The sequence below is a fragment of the Anomaloglossus baeobatrachus genome, chromosome 12 (assembly GCF_048569485.1).
Source record: "Anomaloglossus baeobatrachus isolate aAnoBae1 chromosome 12, aAnoBae1.hap1, whole genome shotgun sequence".
NCBI lineage: Eukaryota > Metazoa > Chordata > Amphibia > Anura > Aromobatidae > Anomaloglossus > Anomaloglossus baeobatrachus.
In genome coordinates this window covers 21092084-21117986 of record NC_134364.1, presented here as the reverse complement: position 1 = coordinate 21117986, position 25903 = coordinate 21092084, and the positions used below count along the sequence as shown (strand labels likewise).

General features: G+C 47.2%; 1 protein-coding gene across 8 annotated transcripts in view; it reads right to left on the bottom strand.

The window, feature by feature from the left end:
- Positions 1-25903, bottom strand: part of EML1 (EMAP like 1) — a 121887-nt gene that overhangs the window by 24366 nt on the left and 71618 nt on the right. For 2 of the 8 annotated variants that reach the window (XM_075330829.1, XM_075330826.1), the window contains exons 3-12: positions 23816-23845; positions 23000-23132; positions 21100-21150; positions 20360-20494; positions 18650-18678; positions 17449-17475; positions 10498-10627; positions 10035-10184; positions 9216-9285; positions 542-652 (exon numbers count right to left, since the gene is read on the bottom strand). In XM_075330829.1, the coding sequence (XP_075186944.1) occupies positions 542-652; positions 9216-9285; positions 10035-10184; positions 10498-10627; positions 17449-17475; positions 18650-18678; positions 20360-20494; positions 21100-21150; positions 23000-23132; positions 23816-23845 (866 nt within the window). The remainder of the gene's footprint in view (positions 1-541; positions 653-9215; positions 9286-10034; positions 10185-10497; positions 10628-17448; positions 17476-18649; positions 18679-20359; positions 20495-21099; positions 21151-22999; positions 23133-23815; positions 23846-25903) is intronic. The other 6 variants (XM_075330827.1, XM_075330830.1, XM_075330828.1 and 3 more) reach the window with 6 other exon arrangements.

Below are 25903 nucleotides of genomic sequence, written 5' to 3'. Positions count from 1 at the left end.
ATCTCTGTATACAGGGAGCTCCCCCTAGTGGTGGCTATAGACAGGATCTTATGTATCTCTGTATACAGAGAGCTCCCCCTAGTGGTGGCTATAGACAGGATCTTATCATGTATCTCTGTATACAGAGAGCTCCCCCTAGTGGTGGCTACAGGGTCCCAGAAATGTAGCATTTGACACTACATAGGTATAAAAGATTGGGAGCCCTGTATAAAAAAACAAAAAAAACAAACAAACAAAAACACCCTTCTTTGTTATTAGAATATACAGTGTAAGTCACTTGAACAGCAGATCCCTATTTATAGATCACAAAGAGCAGAAATCTGCTGAAGTGCCAAGCCACAAAAAAAAAAAAAAAGTCACCTCTACTAGGAAGTGCAAGGACAGGCTGCCAAAAGGATAGAGACAATCATTGATCCCATGGGCATAAAAAAGTATTTTACCTAAACATCAGGGAGGCCAATAATGAAGCTCTACCTCTGTGGCCGCCTTTGGAGGACTTTAACAGGGACATTTAATGAATGAGTGTGTGTTTGTTACTTACAGACTTGGAGAAAGCGACACAAGTCACTGCGCGATCATAGAAGCCCATGCCAATAACATGTAACGTGTTCAGCGTCACAGAATCCCAAACACGGACATGTGGGGGCAATTGCTATAAAAGACAAAACAAAAAAGGTATTAATCACCTTCCAAACATCAGCATTATAAGAAGCGTTATATTCCGGTCTCAACTTTTAAGTTTTCTGTCATTTTCACTAAGATCTCCGATTGCTGTCAGTGAATAGGAACATTCTGGTTTCTAGCTAAATGCTGAAAAGAGATACTTCTCAGTGTGGAGCGTTTGTTACAATCATATGCAGGTCCTCCGGCTGATACATTTTACCTACAGTAACATGTTGCTGCAAATTTGCAGAAGGAAATCAGTTAAAGGGGTTGTTCAATTTCAGAATTTTTTTTCCTGTATAGGCTCAATTAATAGTAGATAAAAAAAAAGAAGGGAATTTTGTTTACTTACCGTAAATTCCTTTTCTTCTAGCTCCAATTGGGAGACCCAGACAATTGGGTGTATAGCTACTGCCTCCGGAGGCCACACAAAGTATTACACTTAAAAGTGTAAGGCCCCTCCCCTTCTGGCTATACACCCTCCCGTGGGATCACGGGCTCCTCAGTTTTAGTGCAAAAGCAAGAAGGAGGAAAGCCAATAACAGGTTTAAAGACAAATTCAATCCGAAGAAACCTCGGAGAACTGAAACCATTCAACATGAACAACATGTGTACCCGAAAAAAACAAAAATCCCTAAGAAAACAGGGCGGGTGCTGGGTCTCCCAATTGGAGCTAGAAGAAAAGGAATTTACGGTAAGTAAACAAAATTCCCTTCTTCTTTGTCGCTCCTAATTGGGAAACCCAGACAATTGGGACGTCCAAAAGCAGTCCCTGGGTGGGTAAAAGAATACCTCGTGATAGGGCCGTCAAACGGCCCTGTCCTACAGGTGGGCAACCGCCGCCTGAAGGACTTGTCTACCTAGGCTGGCGTCCGCCGAAGCGTAGGTATGCACCTGATAATGCTTGGTAAAGGTGTGCAGACTCGACCAGGTAGCCGCCTGGCACACCTGCTGAGCCGTAGCCTGGTGCCGTAATGCCCAGGATGCACCCACGGCTCTGGTAGAATGGGCCTTCAGCCCTGAAGGAACCGGAAGCCCCGCAGAACGGTAGGTTTCAAGAATTGGTTCCTTGATCCACCGAGCCAGGGTGGATTTGGAAGCTTGCGACCCTTTACGCTGACCAGCGACAAGGACAAAGAGTGCATCCGAGCGGCGAAAGGGCGCCGTGCGGGAAATGTAGATCCTGAGTGCTCTGACCAGATCCAACAAATGCAAACTTTTCTCAAATTGATGGACTGGATGAGGACACAAGGAAGGTAATGTGACATCCTGATTGAGATGAAAGGGGGATACCACCTTAGGGAGAAACTCAGGAATCGGACGTAGAACCACCTTGTCCTGGTGAAACACCAGGAAGGGAGATTTGCATGACAGCGCTGCTAGCTCGGACACTCTCCGAAGAGACGTGACCGCTACTAGAAAGGCCACTTTCTGTGAAAGACGAGAAAGGGAAACATCCTTCATAGGCTCGAAAGGCGGCTTCTGGAGAGCAATTAGAACCTTGTTCAGATCCCAGGGCTCTAACGGCCGCTTGTAAGGAGGGACGATATGACAAACTCCTTGCAGGAACGTTCGTACCTGAGTAAGTCGTGCTAGGCGTTTCTGAAAAAATACAGATAGCGCTGAGACTTGTCCCTTAAGGGAGCTGAGCGACAAACCTTTTTCCAACCCGGATTGCAGGAAGGAAAGAAAAGTAGGCAATGCAAAAGGCCAGGGAGAAACTCCCTGAGCAGCGCACCAAGATAAGAATATCTTCCACGTCCTGTGGTAGATCTTGGCGGAGGATGGTTTTCTAGCCTGTCTCATGGTGGCAATAACCTTTCGAGATAATCCTGAAGACGCTAGGATCCAGGACTCAATGGCCACACAGTCAGGTTCAGGGCCGCAGAATTCAGATGGAAAAACGGCCCTTGAGACAGCAAGTCTGGTCGTTCTGGTAGTGTCCATGGTTGGCCCACCGTGAGGTGCCACAGATCTGGGTACCACGATCTCCTCGGCCAGTCTGGAGCGACGAGGATGGCGCGGCGGCAATCGGCCCTGATCTTGCGCAGCACTCTGGGTAACAATGCCAGAGGTGGGAACACATAAGGTAGCCGGAACTGTGACCAATCTTGAACTAAGGCGTCTGCCGCCAGAGCTCGGTGATCGTGAGACCGTGCCATGAAAACCGGGACCTTGTTGTTGTGCCGTGACGCCATCAGGTCGACGTCCGGCATCCCCCAGCGGCAACAGATCTCCTGAAACACGTCCTGGTGAAGGGACCATTCCCCTGGGTCCATCCCCTGGCGACTGAGGAAGTCTGCTTCCCAGTTTTCCACGCCTGGGATGTGAACTGCGGATATGGTGGATGCTGTGTCTTCCACCCACGTCAGAATCCGCCGGACTTCCTGGAAGGCTTGCCGACTGCGTGTTCCACCTTGGTGGTTGATGTACGCTACCGCTGTGGAGTTGTCCGACTGAATTCGGATCTGCTTGCCTTCCAGCCACTGCTGGAAGGCTTGTAGGGCAAGATACACTGCTCTGATTTCCAGAACATTGATCTGAAGGGTGGACTCTTCCTGAGTCCACGTCCCTTGAGCCCTGTGGTGGAGAAACACTGCTCCCCACCCCGATAGACTCGCGTCTGTCGTGACTACCTCCCAGGATGGTGGTAGAAATGACTTTCCTTTCGACAAAGCGGTGGGAAGAAGCCACCACCGAAGAGATTCCTTGGCCGCCTGAGAAAGGGAGACGTCTCTGTCGAGGGACGTCGACTTCCCGTCCCATTGGCGGAGAATGTCCCATTGTAGTGGGCGGAGATGAAACTGCGCGAAAGGGACTGCTTCTATTGCTGCTACCATCTTCCCTAGGAAGTGCATGAGGCGTCTCAAGGGGTGTGACTGGCCTTGAAGGAGAGATTGCACCCCTGTCTGCAGGGCTGTGGAGTCGGAGTCGTGGAGTCGGAGTCGGAGTCGGAGCTCATTTTGGTGGAGTCGGAGTCGGAGTCGGTATAAAATGCACCGACTCCGACTCCTAAAATATATAATAAATTGGGGACAGTCGTGCAATGCAGAATGTGCTGAATATTTTACTAAATAATAACATTTAGTATAATGCTTATATTTAAGTGATAAATTTATTGTAGTACAATGTGAACATCAGACATTTAATTGTTTTTATGATACAATAATCAAGATATTTGGATAGAACATAAAATATTTATTGGAATACAACTTTAGAACACAAAAAACTAATAAATTGTAAATATGTTATATATATATATATATATATATATATATATATATATATATATATATATATATAGTGTATATACACACACAAGATATATATGTAATCTACTGTATATTACATAGTGTATTACATATTTACAATTTATTACAGTTTTTTGTGTTCTAAAGTTGTATTCCAATAAATATATTTTATGTTCTATCCAAATATCTTGATTATTGTATCATAAAAATTATTAAATGTCTGATGTTCACATTCACATATTCATGTACTACAATAAATTTTTCACCTAACTATAAGCAATATATGTAGGAGTCGGAGTCGGAGCCGGAGTCGGAGTCGGAGCCGGAGTCGGAGTCGGTGCAAGAGAATTTGAGGAGTCGGAGTCGGAGTCGGAGTCGAAGGTTTGGCTTACCGACTCCACAGCCCTGCCTGTCTGTAGTGAACGCTGTTTGTCCAGCGGAAGTTTCACTATCGCTGAGAGAGTATGAAACTCCATGCCAAGATATGTTAGCGATTGGGTCGGGGTTAGATTTGACTTTGAAAAGTTGATGATCCACCCGAAACTCTGGAGAGTCTCCAGCGCAACGTTCAGGGTGTGTTGGCATGCCTCTTGAGAGGGTGCCTTGACAAGCAGGTCGTCCAAATACGGGATCACAGAGTGACCTTGCGAGTGCAGGACTGCTACTACTGCTGCCATGACCTTGGTGAAGATACGTGGGGCTGTCGCCAGCCCGAAAGGCAGAGCTACGAACTGAAGGTGTTCGTCTCCTATAACGAAGCGTAGAAAACGCTGGTGCTCTGGAGCAATTGGCACGTGGAGATAAGCATCCTTGATGTCTATAGATGCTAGGAAATCTCCTTGAGACATTGAGGCGATGACGGAGCGAAGGGATTCCATTCGGAACTTCCTGGTTTTTACGTGCTTGTTGAGCAGTTTTAGATCCAGAACGGGACAGAATGACCCGTCCTTTTTTGGCACCACAAACAAGTTGGAGTAAAAACCGTGACCCTGTTCCTGCAGAGGGACGGGGGTCACCACTCCTTCCGCTTTTAGAGTGGACACCGCTAGCAGCAGAGCATCGACTCGGTCGGGCGGTGGAGACGTTCTGAAGAAGCGAGTTGGAGGACGAGAGCTGAACTCTATCCTGTACCCGTGAGACAGAATGTCTCTCACCCAACGGTCTGTGACCTGTGGCAGCCAAACGTCGCCAAAGCGGGAGAGCCTGCCACCGACCGAGGATGCGGAGAGAGGAGGCCGAAAGTCATGAGGAAGCCGCCTTGGTAGCGGGTCTTCCGGCTGTCTTTTTTGGGCGTGACTGAGTCCGCCAAGAATCTGAGCTCCTCTGATCCTTTTGAGTCCTTTTGGACGAGGAGAATTGGGACCTGCCTGAGCCTCGAAAGGACCGAAACCCCGACTGTCCTCTCCTCTGTTGGGGTTTGTTTTGTCTGGGCTGAGGTAAGGATGAATCTTTACCCTTGGAGTGTTTAATGATTTCATCCAAGCGCTCACCAAACAGTCGGTCACGAGAAAAAGGCAAACTGGTTAAACACTTTTTGGAAGCAGAATCTGCCTTCCATTCTCTTAACCACAAGGCTCTGCGTAAAACCACGGAGTTGGCGGACGCCACTGCCGTACGGCTCGTAGAGTCTAGGACAGCATTAATCGCGTAAGACGCAAATGCAGACATTTGAGAGGTTAAGGGTGCCACCTGCGGAGCAGATGTACGTGTGACTGTGTCAATCTGTGTAAGACCAGCTGAAATAGCTTGGAGTGCCCATACGGCTGCGAATGCTGGAGCAAACGACGCGCCGATAGCCTCATAGATGGACTTCAACCAGAGCTCCATCTGCCTGTCAGTGGCATCCTTAAGTGCCGCCCCATCTTCCACTGCAACTAAGGATCTGGCTGCAAGCCTGGAGATTGGAGGATCCACTTTGGGACACTGGGTCCAGCCCTTGACCACGTCAGGGGGAAAAGGATAACGTGTATCCTTAAGCCTTTTGGAAAAACGCTTATCCAGATAAGCGTGGTGCTTCTGGATTGCTTCTCTAAAGTCAGAGTGGTCCAGAAATACACTTAATTTACGCTTGGGATACCTGAAATGGAATTTCTCCTGCTGTGAAGCTGTCTCCTCCACAAGAGGAGCAGGGGGAGAAATGTCCAACATTTTATTGATGGACGCTATAAGATCATTCACTATGGCGTCACCGTCAGGTGTATCCAAATTGAGAGCGGTCTCAGGATCAGAATCTTGATCAGCTACCTCCGCCTCATCACACAGAGAGTCCTCCTGCTGGGACCCTGACCAGTGAGATGAAGTCGAGGGCCGCTCATAGCGAGCTCGTTTAGGCTGTCTGGGACTGTCGTCCGTGTCAGAGCCATCACCCTGGGATGTAAGTGACACCCCCGGATCCCGGAGCTGTTCCAACTGAGGGGGACCAGGGAGCAATGAGTTAACAGTGCCCATGGCCTGAGTTACTGGTCTAGACTGCAATGTTTCAAGAATTTTAGTCATAGTCACAGACAACCTGTCAGCAAAAACTGCAAACTCCGTCCCTGTCACCTGGACAGTATTCACAGGAGGTTCTGCCTGGGTCACCTCCAGCAGAGGCCCCGGCCGAGCAAGTGCCACAGGGGCCGAGCACTGCACACAGTGGGGATCAGTGGAACCTGCCGGTAGAACAGCCCCACATGCGGTACAAGCAGCATAGAAAGCCTGTGCCTTGGCACCTTTGCTTTTTGCGGTCGACATGCTGTAGTGTCCTCTGAGTAATCTAGGAGGGTATATAGGAGAGAATCACCGCGACCGTACAGTGCAATGTATAGCTGCAAGCATAAAATACAAATATACACTTCGGCACCAGTGGGGGTCAGCCCTTGAGGGCAGCTTACCGCCCGCTAAAAAGCAGGTGTGTGGGCACCAGAATCCCGTGTCTGGGTCTCCCAGTCTCCTCTCTCCAGCTTAGACTGCACACAGGAATGGCTGCCGGCGTCCTGTGAAGAGGGGCGGACCGTGGGCGTGCCTCAAACAAAGTGCGGGAAACTGGCGTCCCACTGTGCCCAGTGTGAGGGCTGGAGTATGCAAAGCAGACTCCAGCCCTCTGCGCTGACATTCTGTACAGCGTCCCGCCCTTCCCCTGACTGGCAGGCCTGGGGGCGGGAACGAAACGAAACTAGGCCGCAAAAAGCCGGGGACTCGAGTAATAAGCGCGGCCGTCATATATGCACGGCCAGCGCAGAAGTCCCCGGCGCACCACAAGTCCCAGCCGCGCCGCAGCGCTAAAAACTGACAACAGCGGCCGCGCGGCAGTTTCAATACATGTCCCCTCTCAGCAGAGCTGTAGATAGGAATGGCACCAGCGCGCAGCGCTGTTGTCCCCGGCGCACTAACACACCCAGCAATGCTGCGGTATGGGCGCGATATATACGGGGACACAGAGTACCTTGACGTAGCAGGGCCTGTCCCTGACGATACTCAGCTCCATATCCAGCAGAGTCTCCAGGGGCTGTGGATGGAGCTCGGTCTCCGTGCCTGGAGACCGGTAAAATCCCACTTCACCCAGAGCCCGAAGGGGGATGGGGAAGGATGCAGCATGTGGGCTCCAGCCTCCGTACCCGCAATGGGTACCTCAACCTTAACAAACACCGCCGACAAAGAGTGGGGTGAGAAGGGAGCATGCTGGGGGCCCTAGTATGGGCCCTCTTTTCTTCCATCCGACATAGTCAGCAGCTGCTGCTGACTAAACAGTGGAGCTATGCATGTATGTGTGCCTCCTTCGCACAAAGCATGAAAACTGAGGAGCCCGTGATCCCACGGGAGGGTGTATAGCCAGAAGGGGAGGGGCCTTACACTTTTAAGTGTAATACTTTGTGTGGCCTCCGGAGGCAGTAGCTATACACCCAATTGTCTGGGTCTCCCAATTAGGAGCGACAAAGAAAAAGAAATTAACTGTGCTTTGCCCAGGTCCAGCAGAGTTTTAGTTTTTTTTTTTTTCTTCTTATGTAGCTTACATTGAAATGTTTTCTGAAAGGGGACAGGCCCTTCAAGGGAAGGTCCAAAACTGCAATCCAAACAATGAGTTGCAGTTTCATTTATTGATCGTTTCATGTCTACAGCTCTTAGGCGGCTTTCACAATACTTTTTTTTAACATGCGTCATGAACGTTTTTTTAACGCAAAAACGGATCCAGTGCAAATGCGTTTTCATTTGAATGCATTTACAATGGACTCGCGTCAACATGCGTTCACATGCGTTATAGTGAGGTTTCAGCGACTTGCAGTTTTTTAACTTTTTTCAAAAACGCTACTTGTAGCGTTTTTGAGCTGTGTCCAGTGTTTTTCACTGGATCCTGACTATACTGCACGCAAACGCATGTGAACGCTAGCATTTGATAGACAGGATCCTGCTTGCTCTACTGAGCATGCCCAGAAACAAGCCTGGCATGATCAGTCTCTCTCTCCCCCGCCTGAGAGTGGCGGACGCTCGTAACCAAGGTAAATAACGGGTAACCAAGCAAAGCGCTTCACTTAGTTACCCAATGTTTACCTTGGTTACGTGTGCAGGGAGCAGGCAGCGCGGCTCCTAGCAGCTACGGACGCTCGTAACAAAAGGTAAATATCTGGTATCCAAGCAAAGCACTTCGCTTAGTTACCCGATGTTTACCTTGGTTACCAGCGTCTGCAGCTGTCAGATGCCGGCTCCCAGTCTATCACGTTCAGTTCCCCTCACTCCCGATGAGATGACTTCAATGCCTGCCCATAAACTTCAAGTGGCTGGATCCTGCAAAATAACACATGCGTTTGCATGAGTTTTTCTTTGTAAAAACAGGATCCACTTTTACAGCAAAAAATGTTCATGATGCATGTTAAAAAAAAAAAAACGTAGTGTGAAAGCAGCCTTAGTTAACCCGTGTGCAGACAAATCCTGTGGAGTCTGATCCAGCAGTCGCACTCCCCTTTATCCGTCCCCGCTTTCCTAGTCACCTGTGTCTATGGACAGGTGGGTGCTAATGGGGGACTAGTCTACAAGAGGTTTTCATGAGAGCTGCAGACATCAAAACGGAAAGAGGTTTTTAAAGTTGATTTTTGAAGCCCTCAAGCAAATATATTTTGCAAATACTTTTTAACACGGCCGTCCAGAGCAACATTATTAGCGGAAATTCTGGTGGAACCCCCCCGAAGCGATCAGCCCCTTTAAGGCTCCGTACACACAGTGGTTGTAATAAAGCTCCTGCGCTCTATTGTGCATTAACCCTATATTTTTCTGCAAGGAATATGTTGATTTTTTTTGGGCTTTGTTAACACTTAAAGGGTTACTTACTTTTCCATCCTTAGATGTACCCGCAACTTGGCCGGTTGCTATGGTAATTTTGTCAGGATGGATGGCAAGGCTGCAAGGTAAGGAGAAAACAAAAAAAAAACCACCATAAGTTATCATGAGGGAGGATGTTCATAATTAATATACGCTTCTGAGAGACTATAGACCTGGGGGACTGGTATAGGAGGACGCACAGCCGGACAAGGATCTGCTATGGGGAGACCGATCTGCATCACCAGTGTCTGCAAACCAGGGGAAGACAAGCCAAAAAGTTTTCTAAAACTTTCTAGAAGAATGGCGCCTGTGAGAAAACAGTGTCACAGTGACACTAAAGTGTTACATGGCTCCCACTGAACCATGCTCCAACCTGTAGAAAAACTACAACTCCCAGCATGCAGCAGCGATTAATGGACGATTCCGAGCATCGCTGCTTTGGACAATACTGGGACCTTTGAGGGGGTCCAAGTCCCTCTCCAAGCAAAGAATATGCCAATAAAAAAAACAAAAAACAAAACCAAACCAAAAAAACGACAATACTTTCGCCTTAGGGACAACCTGATCTCCATCCTCGAAGGAGAAGTACAAGGTGAAAACTCTTGTAATCTCCCTACCAAATGAAGATTATTATTGACCCCGATTCCTCTATTATATTCTATTTTTATAGAAATCATGGATCGGCATCTTCCAGATGCATCTGGAGCCGGTTGTCCACGGCATCAAAAAGGAAGAATCAATAAGTTAAAGAATGACAGATTAACAGAACTTCCAGCCCCCTCGTAGCCGCCCATTATACCCCCCAGTGATGCCACGCTCCCAACTCACCACTTGACGTCATCGTTGTGGCCGGTGTAATGTCTCTGCAGCTGTTCTTCGACGTTATACAGCACGACGACGGAAGCAATGAAGTACACAGTCTCTCCGGTGGGCAGCAGATACAGGTTGGTGCGACAGTCTCGACCTCGGTAGCCATAGCTGGGAGACAAGTAAAGGAGGAAAACAAAACAAGAGGCGCTGCGTGTGTGTAAATGCCGAATCCCACCTCTGGAGATTGGGGCTACTGGTCCCCAGGTCACTGCGGAGAGTTAGATACCCCGATACAGCACCATTATTGTAGCCCATAGTCATGCCCAAGTCATTAGAGTGGAAGCAAAACATTACATCCTTTGCAAGCCCTGAGTAGGACACTGGCCGAAATAATACTAAATGCAACGACCTGAAAAACCTCCCGACATAACGAAATAGTGATATGAAGGGTGATTGCACGCGGCGCTGAATCAAAGGATACACCCAGTCCAGCTTCAGTCTTCTGGAGGGAAGCTCTACTTTTGCCTCCAGATTATACGTCTCCACTTGGTCTTTGGGCATGTGCATGGTCACCGGACGTCCTCGCAGAAACATTTTTACGTAACCTTCATCTGGGAAAGAAAATAAATAAATAAAATAATGGAAACTATAACCCAAAACATAGAATATATTGATTTAATCTGAAAAAAACAAAAAATATTAAATTCAAGTTTAAAAATTGAAAAAAATAAAATGTGGAAAATATATTTTTTTTATTAAGTGTGGAAAGAAAAGAAAACGCAAGACCAGTAAAGTAAGTTTAGTAATTCTTTAATCCAGTTAGTACCAGCATGCACATACAGGATCACTGAGTTATCGCCTACAATCAGGGACATTTGGTACAAATGCAAAAAAGTTAAAATATAGAAAACATAGAAATCAAAAGCAAAATACAGAAAGAATATAGGGGCCCCAACATCGGCTCCCAGACTACAACTCCAATAAAGGGGCGCTCCTACTCTAGGACAGGGGGTAACACTGAGATCTTAGTGGTTTGATGCCCAAGACCTCATGAAATGGCCCTACTTGTCATTTCGAGGAGTACTGACACTTTTCTGCTATTTCTAATCTAATAATAATAATAATAATAATAATAATAATAATAATAATAAATAATATATAAAAAAGAAAGTATTCATGATTAATTTCTCACTGTTTTGTGACTACAGCTCCTATGCAGACCTGTGTGTCTCCATGGTTACAGACTACAAACCAACCCTCTGTAGTCTGATCCTGAAGTAGTGGGTTCCCCTTTGTACTGGTGTAATTAATCGGCCGCCCGTTACCCTTAAAAGACTGATTGGTTTCATGCACAGAGATCCTGAGCGATTAGAAGCAGATTTTCACCAGCCGATTGCACAGAACGATAGCCAATATGATCCTTCTCGGCAGCACATACCATTTACACACAGTGTGATGTGCTGCTGAGAACAATCATTTTTAGGCTTTGTGCGCACTGGAAAATGGAATTTTCTCAAGAAAATTCCGCAAGCACTGAAAGATTACCGCACCCGCGGTAAAAAAACTGCGGCAAACCGCACCCGAAAACCGCATGCGGTTTGCCGTGGTTTGCTGCGGCTGTACCGCGGTATTGCCGCGGTTTTGCCGTGTGCGGGTTGGTACATGTGCTTTAATGCATTCAATGCAATAAAGCACATTGAAAAAAAAAAAAAAAATTAGAGGGATAGATAGAGGGATAGATAGAGGGATAGATAGAGGGATAGATAGAGGGATAGATAGAGGGATAGATAGAGGGATAGATAGAGGGATAGATAGAGGGATAGATAGAGGGATAGATAGAGGGATAGATAGAGGGATAGATAGAGGGATAGATAGAGGGATAGATAGAGGGATAGATAGAGGGATAGATAGAGGGATAGATAGAGGGATAGATAGAGGGATAGATAGAGGGATAGATAGAGGGATAGATAGAGGGATAGATAGAGGGATAGATAGAGGGATAGATAGAGGGATAGATAGAGGGATAGATAGAGGGATAGATAGAGGGATAGATAGAGGGATAGATAGAGGGATAGATAGAGGGATAGATAGAGGGATAGATAGAGGGATAGATAGAGGGATAGATAGAGGGATAGATAGAGGGATAGATAGAGGGATAGATAGAGGGATAGATAGAGGGATAGATAGAGGGATAGATAGAGGGATAGATAGAGGGATAGATAGAGGGATAGATAGAGGGATAGATAGAGGGATAGATAGAGGGATAGATAGAGGGATAGATAGAGGGATAGATAGAGGGATAGATAGAGGGATAGATAGAGGGATAGATAGAGGGATAGATAGAGGGATAGATAGAGGGATAGATAGATAGACAGAGTCCCTGTGAGCACACGCTGCATTTCTCACGGTCGGTAGTGAGTTCACATTACCGGCCGTGGGAAATGCCCTGTGGTTACCTCTGCTGTCTCGCTGCGAGGCTGCATTCAGCGCTGTGTATCAGTCGCGGCTGGATGCAAGCATCGCAGGACGTGGATTACGCAGGAGCTGTGTGTTTCGGGGGGGGGGGGGGGGTTAATAAACGGGTGAACCGGGAGCTTTTTTGTGTTTTATTTAAAATAAAGGATTTTTTGGTGTGTGTTTTTTCACTTTACTTACGGGTTGATCATGTCAGCTGTCACATAGACGCTGCCATGATCAAGCCTGGACTTAATGGCGGCGGATCGCCGCCACTAACTCCTTATTACCTGGATCGCCACCGCATCATGGCATCTAGAAGAGCTGGGGACACTCCGGTACTGCCGCATAATGCATGCGACAGTCCCAGGGCAGCTGCGGCTGATATTCTCGGCTGCGGGAGGTGGGAGGGAGGCAGGGGACATTAACCCTGCCCCTCGCCCTCCCCAGCCTGAGAAAACCGGGCCCGCCGCTGTGTGCTTACCTCGGCTGGAAGGTAAAAATACAGCGGAGCCCACGTGTTATTTTTTTTCTATATTTCCGTTTGCTTTCTATGTGTATTCTATATGTCTGTGTTCTATGTCCTATGTCTGTGTGTGTCTTGTGATGTGTGTGTGTTTACTCTCTGCTCCGCTTCCTCTTCCTGTCATAATGACATCACTTCCCTGCAAACCGCAGGCAGCGATGTACATTACCGCAGGTAAACTGCGAAATACCGGAGGGGATAACGCAGGAAACCGCAATGAACCGCACAGAATTTGCTGCCTGCGTTATTCCCTGCGGGATTTCACGATTACATTGCAGTCAATGGAGTGAAATCCCGCAGCGACGTGCGGAAAAGAATTGACATGTAATTGTTTTTGCTGCGGGAATCCCGCAGAAAACAAGCAGCTGTCAAATTCCACATAGTGTGCACAGCATTTTTTTTTCCATAGGTTTTGCTGGTGATTCACTGCAGAGATGTTATGAACATTTTCTGCAGCGAAACATGCAGCAAAACCGCAGAAAATCCACGGGAAAAAACGGTAAGTGCGCACAGGGCCTTAAGCTGAATCATCTCACGCAACAATCGACTTGTTTGTCGGGTGAATACGCCCTGACTGCAACACATCTTTAACATTAGTAACTATGGAGACTCATAGGTTTGCATTGGAGCTGTATACCCAATACAGTAGTAGGTTTTAAACGGAAAGGACCTCAATGTAGTGGTTCAACTAAGAATAAGGTCTTGCAAAAGTGTACATGCCCGAGTCCGGCCTTCCCTGATCGATCTACATCTGTAACCATGGAGACACATAGGTCTGCACTGGAGCTGTATACATAATACGGCAGCAAGATGTAAGAAAAAATAATACTCCATGTAATAGGTCAATTAAAAAAATAAATAAAAAACGGGTTACATAAGTATTCATACCCAGGTCTTGCGTTTCCTGATGGCTCTAGATCTCCTTATAGTACCTTGGCATTATGGGGCATGTAATCTTACACTTTTATAATCGATGGTATGGAGAATGGAAGATGGGAGTTGTAATCCAGTAGCCAAAAGCCGGAGAAGGACTAATCACTTTTTTTCTAAAATGCTTCAAATTTCCAATAACGTATACAACATATACAGGGTGCGTGTGACAAATCCTGCAAAAGCTGCTGCCATGCACAAGAAGAAGGGGTCAATAGCAAAGCTGGAAGTAGCTGCTGGGCGAGCGGGAGCATTTGAAGCTGGGCGACCTGGACAGGGGCATATTGGTTTGGCTGGGACTTTTAGTCATTGGCAAAGAGATATTCCTGGGGCAGACGAGCGACAACTGTCCACATTCAGAAGGGAAATCTTGCGGATGCTCAACTGATTCGGCCTTGTCCTTACAGGCGTTAGGCAGTTGGGAAGCCATCAAAACCTGCACGGTTACTACAGGACGGAGCGGACAACCAAAAAGAAGAAGAAAAGAACAGGATGGAAGGGCACAAGGCACAAGGTTAATGGAAGAAACGCAAAATAAAAGTGCTAAAACACTACACGGGGCAAATCAAGTGTGTGTGTGTGTGTGTGCATAATGACGACGTGCAGGCATTAAATGGTTAATGTCCTCTTATATCTGACCATGTAATATCCACATGTAAGCACCAGAGACCCCTGACCAGTAGGGCACGTCCGGATGGAGCAGACACTAGAGCTCCTCTCCGCACATGACCGGCTTTGAATACTGCATCAGTCCTGGATTAGAAAAACATGGCTGACTCCTTCCAAACACCGCGGCACCACTGTGTGTACAACCGCGGCACCACTGTGTGTACAACCGCGGCCCTGTCTCAATCCCTTTACTGAAGCAGAGCTGCAATATCAGACCCATCTGATGACAGTGGTGGCGCTGGTTTTGGTAGAGGTCAACGTAAATTTGTATCTCTTGTGCTAAAATACTTCATCTTCGGCTCAGTGGGTGCAAAAATATTATTTCCTTGTTAAGGGCATCTTTATATACCCTGGAAGGAAGTAAGTGCAAATAAAATATATATCTATCTCTCTCTCTCTATCTCTCTATCTATCTCTCTATCTATCTATATATATTTTATGTATAGGAGGGCTGTAGGGCAGTGTCATCATCAGTGCTTACTATTCACATTTACAATAGCCTAAAGGCCGCTTTACATGCTACGACATCGCTAGCAATTGCTAGTGATGTCGAGCGCGAAAGCACCAGCCCCCATCGTACATGAGATATCGTGTGATCGCTGGCGTAGCTAACATTATCGCTACGGCAGCGTCACACGCACATACCTGCTCTGCATCGTCGCTGTGACCGGCAAACCACCTCCATTCTAAGGGGGCGGTTTGTTCAGAGTCACAGTGACGTCACAGCAGCGTCACCGAACCGCCGCCCAATAGAAGCGGAGGGGCGGAGATGAGCAGGACATAACATCCCGCCCACCTCCTTCCTTCCTCATTGCGGCCGGCCGCAGGTAAGGAGACGTTCCTCGTTCCTGTGGTGTCACACATGGCGATGTGTGCTGCCGCAGGAGCTACGAACTACTTCGCACACCGAGCAGCAGCGATATTCGAGAATAGGGGGGATGTCACCGATGAGCGATTTTGACAGTTTTGGCGACGATTCAAAATCGCTCATAGGTGTCACACGCAAAGACTTCGCTTAAGCAACCGGATGTGCGTCACAAATTCCGTGACCCCAACGAGATCGCTTGAGAGATGTCGCAGTGTGTAAAGTGGCCTTTATTCTAACACTACACAAGAGGCAATTATCTGCACATCCTCAGTAACATCCTGTATTATACCTCAGAGCTGCACTCACTATTCTGCTGGTGCAGTCACTGTGTACATACATTACCTGTACTGGTCCTGAGTTACATGCATTATTATTCTCCAGAGCTGCACTCCCTATTCTGCTGCTGTAGTCACAGTGTACATACATTACTTACCTGTACTGATTCAGAGTTTTATCCTGTATTATACTGCAGAGCTGCACTCACTATTCTGCTGGTGCAGTCACGGTGTACATACATTACATTACTTATCCTGAGTTTTGTCCTGTATTATACTCCAGAGCTGCATTCACTATTCCAAGGCTATAGAGCTGAAATCTCCAAACATTTCTCTTTTGTTTAACACCAGACTCGCTGCACCTTTGTGGAGAACAGGTGACCCGTGACCCAACCTGGCAGTGAATTATCAGAGATGGAGGTACGCGCGGCCACTTCTCCATTATCTGGCTGGATGCAGTGGTCGGCAGCCTCCTTGTGAGACGGGACGGACCCCGGTTCTTCACATAGGTGAAAAGACTGGACCTATCAGATACTCACATCATGTCCTGAGGATAGGACATTAAGGTCCAATGTGGAAATGCCCCTTTAATTAAAGGGCAGGTACATGATAATCGCCTCTTGTGCGGCTACTTAAGGTGTTGAGCTTTTAGCATAAGCTCCGAGTTACCGCTCGCTGCCGGCCCCTCCGGTGGGAACTACAACTCTGCAATGATAAAAGCATCAGGGGAGTTGTAGTTTCACCACAGAATGGAAGAAAAGGCTGCAGGAAACTACGGCTAGAAAATGCAAAAGTAAAGGCACCCGGAACAGGGTAACACAAAAAGTACAAACGGTACAATGAATAGTGAGGTCTGCTGGTTATAAATGGAGCACTATTCTATCTAGGCCCATATAGGTGAATACTAAAGCACTACAGGGCGGCATTTCATCTTGGATGGGCTTTCTGCTGCTCAGGGGAAATTCTGTACAGTGTCCAGTAGAGGGCGCAAGAGCATCGGTCTAGGAGGAGGAAAGGGCTGCGAATGTCACGGGGAGGTTCTGCAGGTTGGGGATAGCCTCCTCGCCGGGTGGGGGCGGTTTTGGTTTCTCCCCATATCATTTGCAGCAGTTTATGTCTGGGGCGGACACATAGGGATATAATTACACTGAAGTGCAATTATTCTGCCTCTCTAAGCATGAAATGCCTCATTATGTGCAGGAAATTACAGGCAAAAATACAAAAAACAATGTGCAATAAAGCGAAGCAAATAAAGGCACTACATTCATAAAAACTACAGGTAGGCAGGGGGGGGGTGCAGCTACATTTAGGGGGTGACGGCACTATGCACAGTGTATACCGCACACACATACAAGTCCCTGTGCAGACACAGACTCTCACTTGCCAAGATTATTCATTATATAGCAAGATAAAACAAAGAAAATAAGAATTTAGATTTCTGCACTGGAGGGAAGCATTTTGCAGAACGCAGCCCATTCATTAGTTCAGGACAGGCGAATAGTAAGAATATCGCTGGGAACTGGCTGCAAAATGGTTTCCTGCACTGCAGGCGGGATGCAATGATGGGAGGGTGCCGGTCACCGCTCAGCCCCTCAATGTCTGGCTTTGGGGTCCACAGTGCGACATTGAAGGGCTTCTGCGATGAACCTTCCAGCTACTTGGCAAGCGTGCTGCTCAGAGAGCTTGTGGGGTCTGGTGCCAGGGTCCTACCTTTACAGTGGGTCACCCGCCGCTTCCCTTGTGATTACAGAGACAGAAACAGAAGTCCAGGTAAAGAAGTGTTTATGGCAGCAGAGTCGCACCTCACTAGCACCCCTCACATTCCGGACCCTCACCTCCCAGCAATTCTGAGGACGGAGGCTGAACACCCCCCACCAGGATGGTCTATGGGAGCTGTGCGATAGTCTCCCCCCACAGCCTACAATGAAGAGGACCATGCAGCCCTCAATACTCTGGGAACAGTAGACTTGGTTACAGCCATCGGCAGGGGTCACGGCAGGCGGACCTCCACTCATCACATGGATAGAAGTGGTCCTCAAATAGTCCTCCCTCTGTCCAGCGCCACTCACCTCCACCGCAGCAGTAAACTTAATCCTACACCTCACATAACCGCTGCAGTCAATCACTGCAAAAATAGATGTCACAAGCTGCCGGGCTCAGTGATTGGCTGCAGCGGTGTTGTGTGCTTTCTATGTGACAAAACTGCTGCAGCCAGTCACTTAGCTCAGAGGACATGCAAAAGTACTTGGTATGAGCAGCCAATCTCAGTGATGGGCTGCAGCGGTTTTGTGCGTTGTCGATGTCACTGCTGATTTTAAAATAAAATAGTGCACCCGCTGACTCGCTAATAGTGGGCAGGGCTCAGGCCGTAGCCACATCCAAAACGCACCACAGATCGGATGACAGAAGTGCGAAATGCGGGTTTGTTAGACGATTGGGTACATTTGATGCGGCCTATAAATCATTGTCGGCAGCACATTCTCTAGTAGAACAGGTGATGTTCTTACAATTATAAGTGGGGGGCCGCATGATCATATCTCCAGTGACGCGGCCCCTGGACAGGTCACATCAGCTGTGTAAAAGGCCCTTACACGAGCGCAGGTTACATCGCCGACCGGGCCCTGTTATGGGCAGAAATCTACTGGTTTATACTCGGCCTTACATGCTTCTAAAGACCCCTGATCTCTGCGCTCTTAGTCCTCAGTGTGAAATTCCCTGCATCCCCCGCCCAAACCTACCAAACAAAATGCAAGACCAGTCACATACCACAGAGTCCTCATGTATATCCCCATGCTATACTGCTCGAAAGAGCGCCTACTAGGGGTCAGGAGAGAGAACTGCAGGAGGACGACATGGGAGTCTCATAAGCCACCAACATCACAATCGCAGGCGAGAGGAGGATTGGACTCACCGGCGCTGAATATGGGCTCCTTGGGTTTGCTGGAAAAAAACCAAAAGATATATAAATAAAATCACAGAACTGGACGACACGGACAGTGCAGCAGAGCGTCAGCTTTAAAGGGGTACAACGCGGAAGAGGATGAATCCATTCACTGACAGCAAGCAGACATGTAAAACATGGTAAAGTATGTTAGAAAGCTCCAGAACCTCTCATTATACATGAACGCTCGGCTGCACTTATATAAGCCCTGTGGCACCTTGTGACACGATAAAATGGGGCCCAGCTGCCACGCACCGACACCGCCCAGAAAGTGCCCACTCACCGAAGAGACATGATCTGTGAGATGCACCAGGTATGAGAGGCGACCTCAGTGCAACCACGATGTGCAGACGACCGGGGAGCAAAGGGCTGTAACCCCAACATCACTCCACAGTCAGGTGTAAAAGCAGAGGGTGGAAGACCAGATGTGGCCGATTTTCTGTAATTACTTGTCCTGCACTGATCCTGGCTTGCATGCTGTATTATACTCCAGAGCTGCACTCACTATTCTGCTGGTGAAGTCACTGTGTACATGCATTACATTACTGATCCTGCACGGATCCTGGCTTGCATGCTGTATTATACTCCAGAGCTGCACTCACTATTCTGCTGGTGAAGTCACTGTGTACATACATTACATTCCTTATCCTGCACTGATCCTGGCTTGCATGCTGTATTATACTCCAGAGCTGCACTCACCCTTCTGCTGGTGGAGTCACTATGTATATACACTAGCATTGTACTCCAGAGCTGCACTCCCTCAGTTATCGCACAGGAGGGGGCTTCCATACCAGTAGCCACCACTTCAATACCATGTAAATAACTGGCTTCCTGATTACAAGACGTATAAATGTGACTGTGATGAGGACGAGGCACAAAGTCAAGTTATTTGAAAGTCAAATACAAAGAGGTTCACAGGAAGTTCTCGGAGCAGGAGGGAGATTTCCAGACTAAAAATACATTTTATGTCTCCTCAAAACTTCCTAACAAACGTCCCAGGCCCTTCAGACGGCAGGGGTGGTCCGGCTTATAGAGAACCTTATTATGGCTGTAGGGCTGCAATCACTGGTGACATTTTTTGAGCCAAATCAAGTGAGGATATAAAATGTATATAAATGTATATGAGAGGATCGTGTACTTCTTCTTGATGGATCCTAGGGACTTTAGATTGTGAGCCCCAATGGGGACAGTGTTCCTGATGTATGTAAAGCGATGCGGAATATGTTAGCGCTATATAAAAATAAAGATTTGATTTTTTATTTGATTTAAGATTAAAATAAAGGGGTTCCTTATACAAGGCACACGCCAGGTAGCCAAAGAACGCAGCGTCTACAAATTGTGACTCCCAGTGTGGAGGACACATCATGTCCTTGTCACAGACACAGTGTAATGCCTCATTTCTCCTGTGGTGGCGCTGCAGGTAAACTAAACTATTGCTGTAATGTAAATAAAAGCAAAAAATAAAAACATTTACATCATTCTCTTTTCCTCAAAAGTAGCGAAATATATTATATATAACTATATCGCATTAATAAAATGTAAAGATATTTATCCCTTATTTGTGAATGCTCAGAATCGAAAAGCTCCAAAATTTGGATAAAGCAGAATTGCCTTTTTTTCGGTCTTGGGTGGAGAACACTACTGTAGTGTAATGAGCGCAACCTTGAAGTAGTCTCCTACCTCTCGCTGTTCTTTTTGCCGCTGGACGAGCTGCTGGTGGATCCGGCGCGGTTCCTACTGTTTTTGGAGTCTCCGCCGCTTTCTCTTCGGCCGCCGGGAGATATGCGCTCGGTAGAGTTTGTTCTTTTGACATTACTAGAAGCAGAAGAAGATAATAATTGGCTCTGCTACAAAAGGCTACACACATCTAACAGATTATTATGTATTATACCCCAGAGCTGTATTCACAATTCTGCAGGCATCCCTGCTTGTTCAGGGCCTGTGCAGAAAGACTGCTTAATCCTAGGAAGGGCAAAAAGGTAGAGTAATCCAATTCCCCCAAAAATAACAGCCCCCTTCATTTTAGAAGCTCGGCTGAGCTATCACAAGTGTGTCTGACAATGGGCTTGTTGACGGTTTCCAATGACATCCAGCACAAATGTGCGTACCCTTGACATAAATCTAATCGTAATATATAGAACATCTACAAATGACACAAAGCAGAAAATACACACACAACAGAAAAAAAAATACATTTAGCAAAACCGACAAAAGCCAAATACAAGAGAATCAGCAAAAAAGATAAAAGCCGCAGCTCTGACAAAATCCGAGGAAACCCACAGCCGCTCAGATTCAGGCGCTTTTGGCTGTTTTATGTCTGTTCATTTTACAATAATAATAATAATAATAATAATAATAATAATAATAATAATAATAATAATAATAATAATAATAAAAAAAAAAAAAAAAAAAGTATTTACCTGGTGGCGGTTTTAGTTATTTTACATGAATTCAAGAGACGGACAGACTTGCTACAGCCAGAATGATGCAGGAAAGAAGCAGAGAGTGTACACGGGTGAGAGGACAGACAACAGAGCAGACACGCAGAGTATCTCATCAGTCATTAGCCTGGAAAACGAGCAAAAAGGAGCAGACACCGAGAACAGGTCAATGCCCCGAGCCATGGAGCCCAAGCGGATTGTAAAAGTACATATATAAAAGCCCAGTACCTTTGTTTTATTGGTGCAAGTGGATTCATCGGAGGGATTACAACTCCCACGATTCCTCTTCTATCTCACAGACCTCACCTTTATTTCTAGCTGTGGCAGTGCGGTAATCCCTCACCACCGTCACACCGCTCTGCTCCCAGCACATGAAACCCAATACTCCTCATCATGGAGAGCAGAGGCCACAAGAAGCGCAAGATGTGTGACGTCCGATACTACAGGGGGAGCACACACCATGTGCGGAGCACCGAGACAGGTACACTAACTCCAGGGAGAGCGTCCATGAGACTGAACGAGAGACAGTAACTACCACGGACGCAGCAGTCGGGACTGGGCCCAGGGGTACAAGAGCTGGGTGTGTGTCAGAGGGCGTGCATTCGGCTAAAATACATTGCAGCACAGATACTCATTGGGTCCCTGCACTGATGTGCCGGCCGCAGATTAAGGATATGGATATTCACTGCTCCCCACAATATGCCGGCACCCGGCAGCTGACCACGCTGTAAGTGGGAGCACATTGACATCATGCGCTGCGCCATTTACACACTGCGCTGGTCAGCTGTAGCATGCCATCATTGGAGGAGGACATCAGGGGAGGTGGGGGGGGGGGGGTATGTATAATTTTTTTTTCTCTAGTTTACTGTGTGTGGTGCACACACGTACCAGGATGGGTACATGTATACCAGGCTGGTGCCATTATGGGGACATGTATACCAGGATGGGGTCATATATACCAGGATTGGGATATACCAGGATGGGGCCAGGATGTGGATATATACCAGGATATAGCTATAATGGGGTCATACACCATTATGCGCCCGTGATGGAGACATATATACTTGGATGAGGCATAGATGGGGCCATGATGAGGACATACACACCAGGATGGGGCCATATATACCAGGATATAGTCATGATTAGTTCATACACCAGGATAGGGGACATATTTTCCAGGAAGTAGCCCAGGATGGGGGACATTAGTTCAGAATGGGGTCAGTACTACACAATTAAAATCGGAGAGAGGGCACGACTCATATGTCTTTATAGGACTGAGAACACTACAACATACATTTGACCAACATATGGAGGGAGGGGGCAAGGCTCAAACTTTGCACCGGAGCCCCATCAGACTCTTACGCCACTGGACACAGTAGTAAGTAGGTGGCAATACTGCATGTAAGGGATTTGCACAATAGAGATGCCTACGAGTCCATAATCTGTTTGGTTTACGTTTTGAAGCTCAACACTTCTGATGCTTAATATCAGAGAAAAAGTGGTGGCTCTTTACTGGTTATAATTCTGACTGCCTGCAGTGGCCACTAGAGGGAGCTTGATGCACAGGAATTCATAAGCTTCAATTACAGCCAGTCCTAGATCTGTCTCCAGTGTGCTCCCCCTGGTGGTGGCTCTTAGCAGCCAGAATATTTTCTGGGGTGTAGTAAGAAGAGAGACGTTCAGGGCTGTCACAAGCCACATCTCCAGAACCGCTTCCTACATGTCCTTTTTTTAATCTCCCAATTAGTGGAGCCAACAAAACTGCTCAGGAGTGCACCTGACTTCCAGCGGTCCATAACACAGGAGGGATCGAGCTGCTTAAAGCATCTCTGCTCTTCTGATAAATAAAGCCCCGGCCGTACATGGAGACCGCTTTTACCTTTTGGATCCTAGCGGAACAATATCTTTCCTCGTCCCGGAAGGTGATGGGAGAGAAGTACTCGGTTTCTTTGGTAAGATGGTGTCATTGTTAACAGTCGTTCTCATCGGTAATGTCGGCACAATGGGTCGAGCTGCGGGGAGAGAGGACGCATTCGTTTACTATATGGGGTTTCCAATGTTTCAACATATCCACATGCTTTGTTAATAAATCTGTTAATGAAAAACGTGGGGGGGAAAAAATGCAATTAGTGATTTATGGTAACTTATGAAAATTGTGATAAGGCAGTGTTCACACTGGTGGCACCGAATCAGCCAGAAGGATGAATATCCGAGGAAGACAAGCGCAGGAAAATGAAACTTTCCCCATGTGCCGTCAATCTGCACCTTCCCTCCCATAGTGATGGCCTAACATAAAACATCAGAGAATCGCTCATAGTGCAATTTCCTAAAATCTAAGAGCAGGTTCACCAAGGGCAAAGCTGGTGAGCAGCCTGGATGCATGTATCTTCCTTACCAGTGTGAACACTGCCGGATGCCTGGTTACAGCATCAGCTACCTGTGGCACTCCAGAGCATGCTGGGAGTTGTAGTTCCACAGCAGCAGACGTGCCGCAGGTTTCTCACCCCTGTATTAGAGCATTACCAGACCTCTAATTTACTGCCAAGCAATGTATCGAGGTACGCCCGATGTGAGTCTGAGACCCATTGAGAGGTTAGACCTGCATCCATCACAATAATAGTATGCACGTGGAAGGTTGGAATACCCCTTTAAACAATAACAAGGAATTGCAATGGACCAGCACATACAAGATTACCTTTCTGTCTTTCCTTCCCAGGGTCGGATGCTGTACAAAAACAGATAAATCCGGCGGAAGGTTACATCACATCTAACACATCAGCTAAATCATGCACATCGCTATTTCCATCAGTCACAGACGATAAATGGAGCGGAGGCCGAGTCATATGCACCTCTGCACCAGTGAAGACGAGGCAGCAGAGCTCCAATCTTGGGATCGTCAGGTTATCGCGTGTTTATCAGACTTCTGATTTGGGGGATAAATCTTTAAGAATAATGGAGCTAAATCGCTAATTCTGGGGTTGAGACAAAGTAGATGCAAACAAAATCCAGATGGGCTTTATAAGCAGGGGCCCCCCTCCACACGGATTAAAAAGAGGTTGTCCACTACCTTTGCATTGATTGATAACCTATTCTTAGTATACGTCATCAATGACTGATCAGCCGGGGTCCGACACCCAGCACACCCGTCAATAAGCTGCTCTCGGTCCCGGAGGCGGCAGCAGGCAGCCAGAAACGCTCAGTTCCGGAGCTGCTCAGTCTTCTGATAATGACCGCGGCCAGGTACTAATCAATAGGAGGTGGATGTGCAGTACCCAGCCGCGGCCTCTATCAGAAAGCGGAGCAGCTCTGGAACAGAGTATTTCCAACTGCCTGCTGCCAGGACCGAGAGCAGCTGATTGGTGAGGGTGCGGGCTGTCGGACTCCAGGCGATCAGACATTGATGACCTATTCTAAGGAGAGCCCATCAATGTAAAAGTAGTGGCAAACCCCTTTTAAAGGCCTTATCTGAACTTGCAGAACTGCAATGTCTGTTGCCAGTATCTGACCTCTTAGGTCTAGTGTTATCAATGGGTTTAAAGGGGATGCTATATTAGACGGTGGGACAAGAGCTGAATATGTTTCTATGTCCGTGATTCTCCCCTATATTAGAAGCTATATCATTCCTTGTTTATGTAGGATAGTCTTATTGTCAAGGCAATGTCCCAAAGGGAAAAAAAAAAAAAAAAAAAAGTATGGAAGTGAGCAATAAACCAATAACTCTAGTTCTCTAGTCCATCTACCCTGGCAGTCCATGTCTGACCCTTCCACAGGTGTGACAGAACCAACATTCGGCCACGACAAGGCCTCTTTACAGGAATGGGACACTGACCCGCCAGGGAGGATGTAGATAAGGTGAGATATTAGGGTATTCTTGTGTCCAGTCCTATCACTCCATAATCCAGGACTGTATTATTCTACAAGTCCACGTCCACCTGAAAAGTCAGATATTTCCAATCGTGACCTGTGACTTTTCAGCTGCTGCAGAACTACAGCTCCCAGAATGCTGCATTCGGGGATCCTGGAAGATTATGTTTTTGCAACAGCCACAGGTTGGAGATGGCGGCTATGATGGAAGCCATTTCCCAGCCGTGCTGGAGGCAGATGTAGTCTATGGACCACATAAGAATTTACAAGCCACAAGGCCTCCTTGTTAATTCTCCAACCTATTCCCTCCATCCTTCTGTGCTTGACCCCTGTAGAAAGCTCCTATTAAACAGGACCCAACGAGAGGCTCATAAAACCAATCTACACCCAGCTCTGTGAAGGCAGCTCATCATAGGACTGTCTGTAATGTGCGCGACAATTAATTACTAGTCTCCTACCCTTGTAAAAAAAGGGGCTCCTGAGAGAGAACAGACCCTTGGATCTGCTCCGGAGCGGACAAGGTTTTATCTGAGAATAGGCCGAGAGTATCAGTGGAGGGAGGAAAAAAAGGTATAAGGGTTCCTCAAAAGCCAGTGAAGAAGCTGGGGTGGGCCGTACACAGTATTACATGGCATAAATGAGGATCCAGGTCCCCCAGAGCTGGAATCAGTCCCATCTCTGCCTCGGACAAATGGGAGATAAACCTAATGATGTGCAAGTTATGTCACAAAGAAAATCCCTCAAATATAAAGATGGAAAAATAAAGTCCATGGGTAAATGTGACGGCCTATGAGTTACCGGAGCGGCACAACCGCAATGTTACATCCCATGATGAAGTGAAAAAGGTGCCGGACTTGCCACAAGCCATCCACGACCTGGAAGGATTCTGTTCACTGACAGCAAACGGATCTTCAGAGGG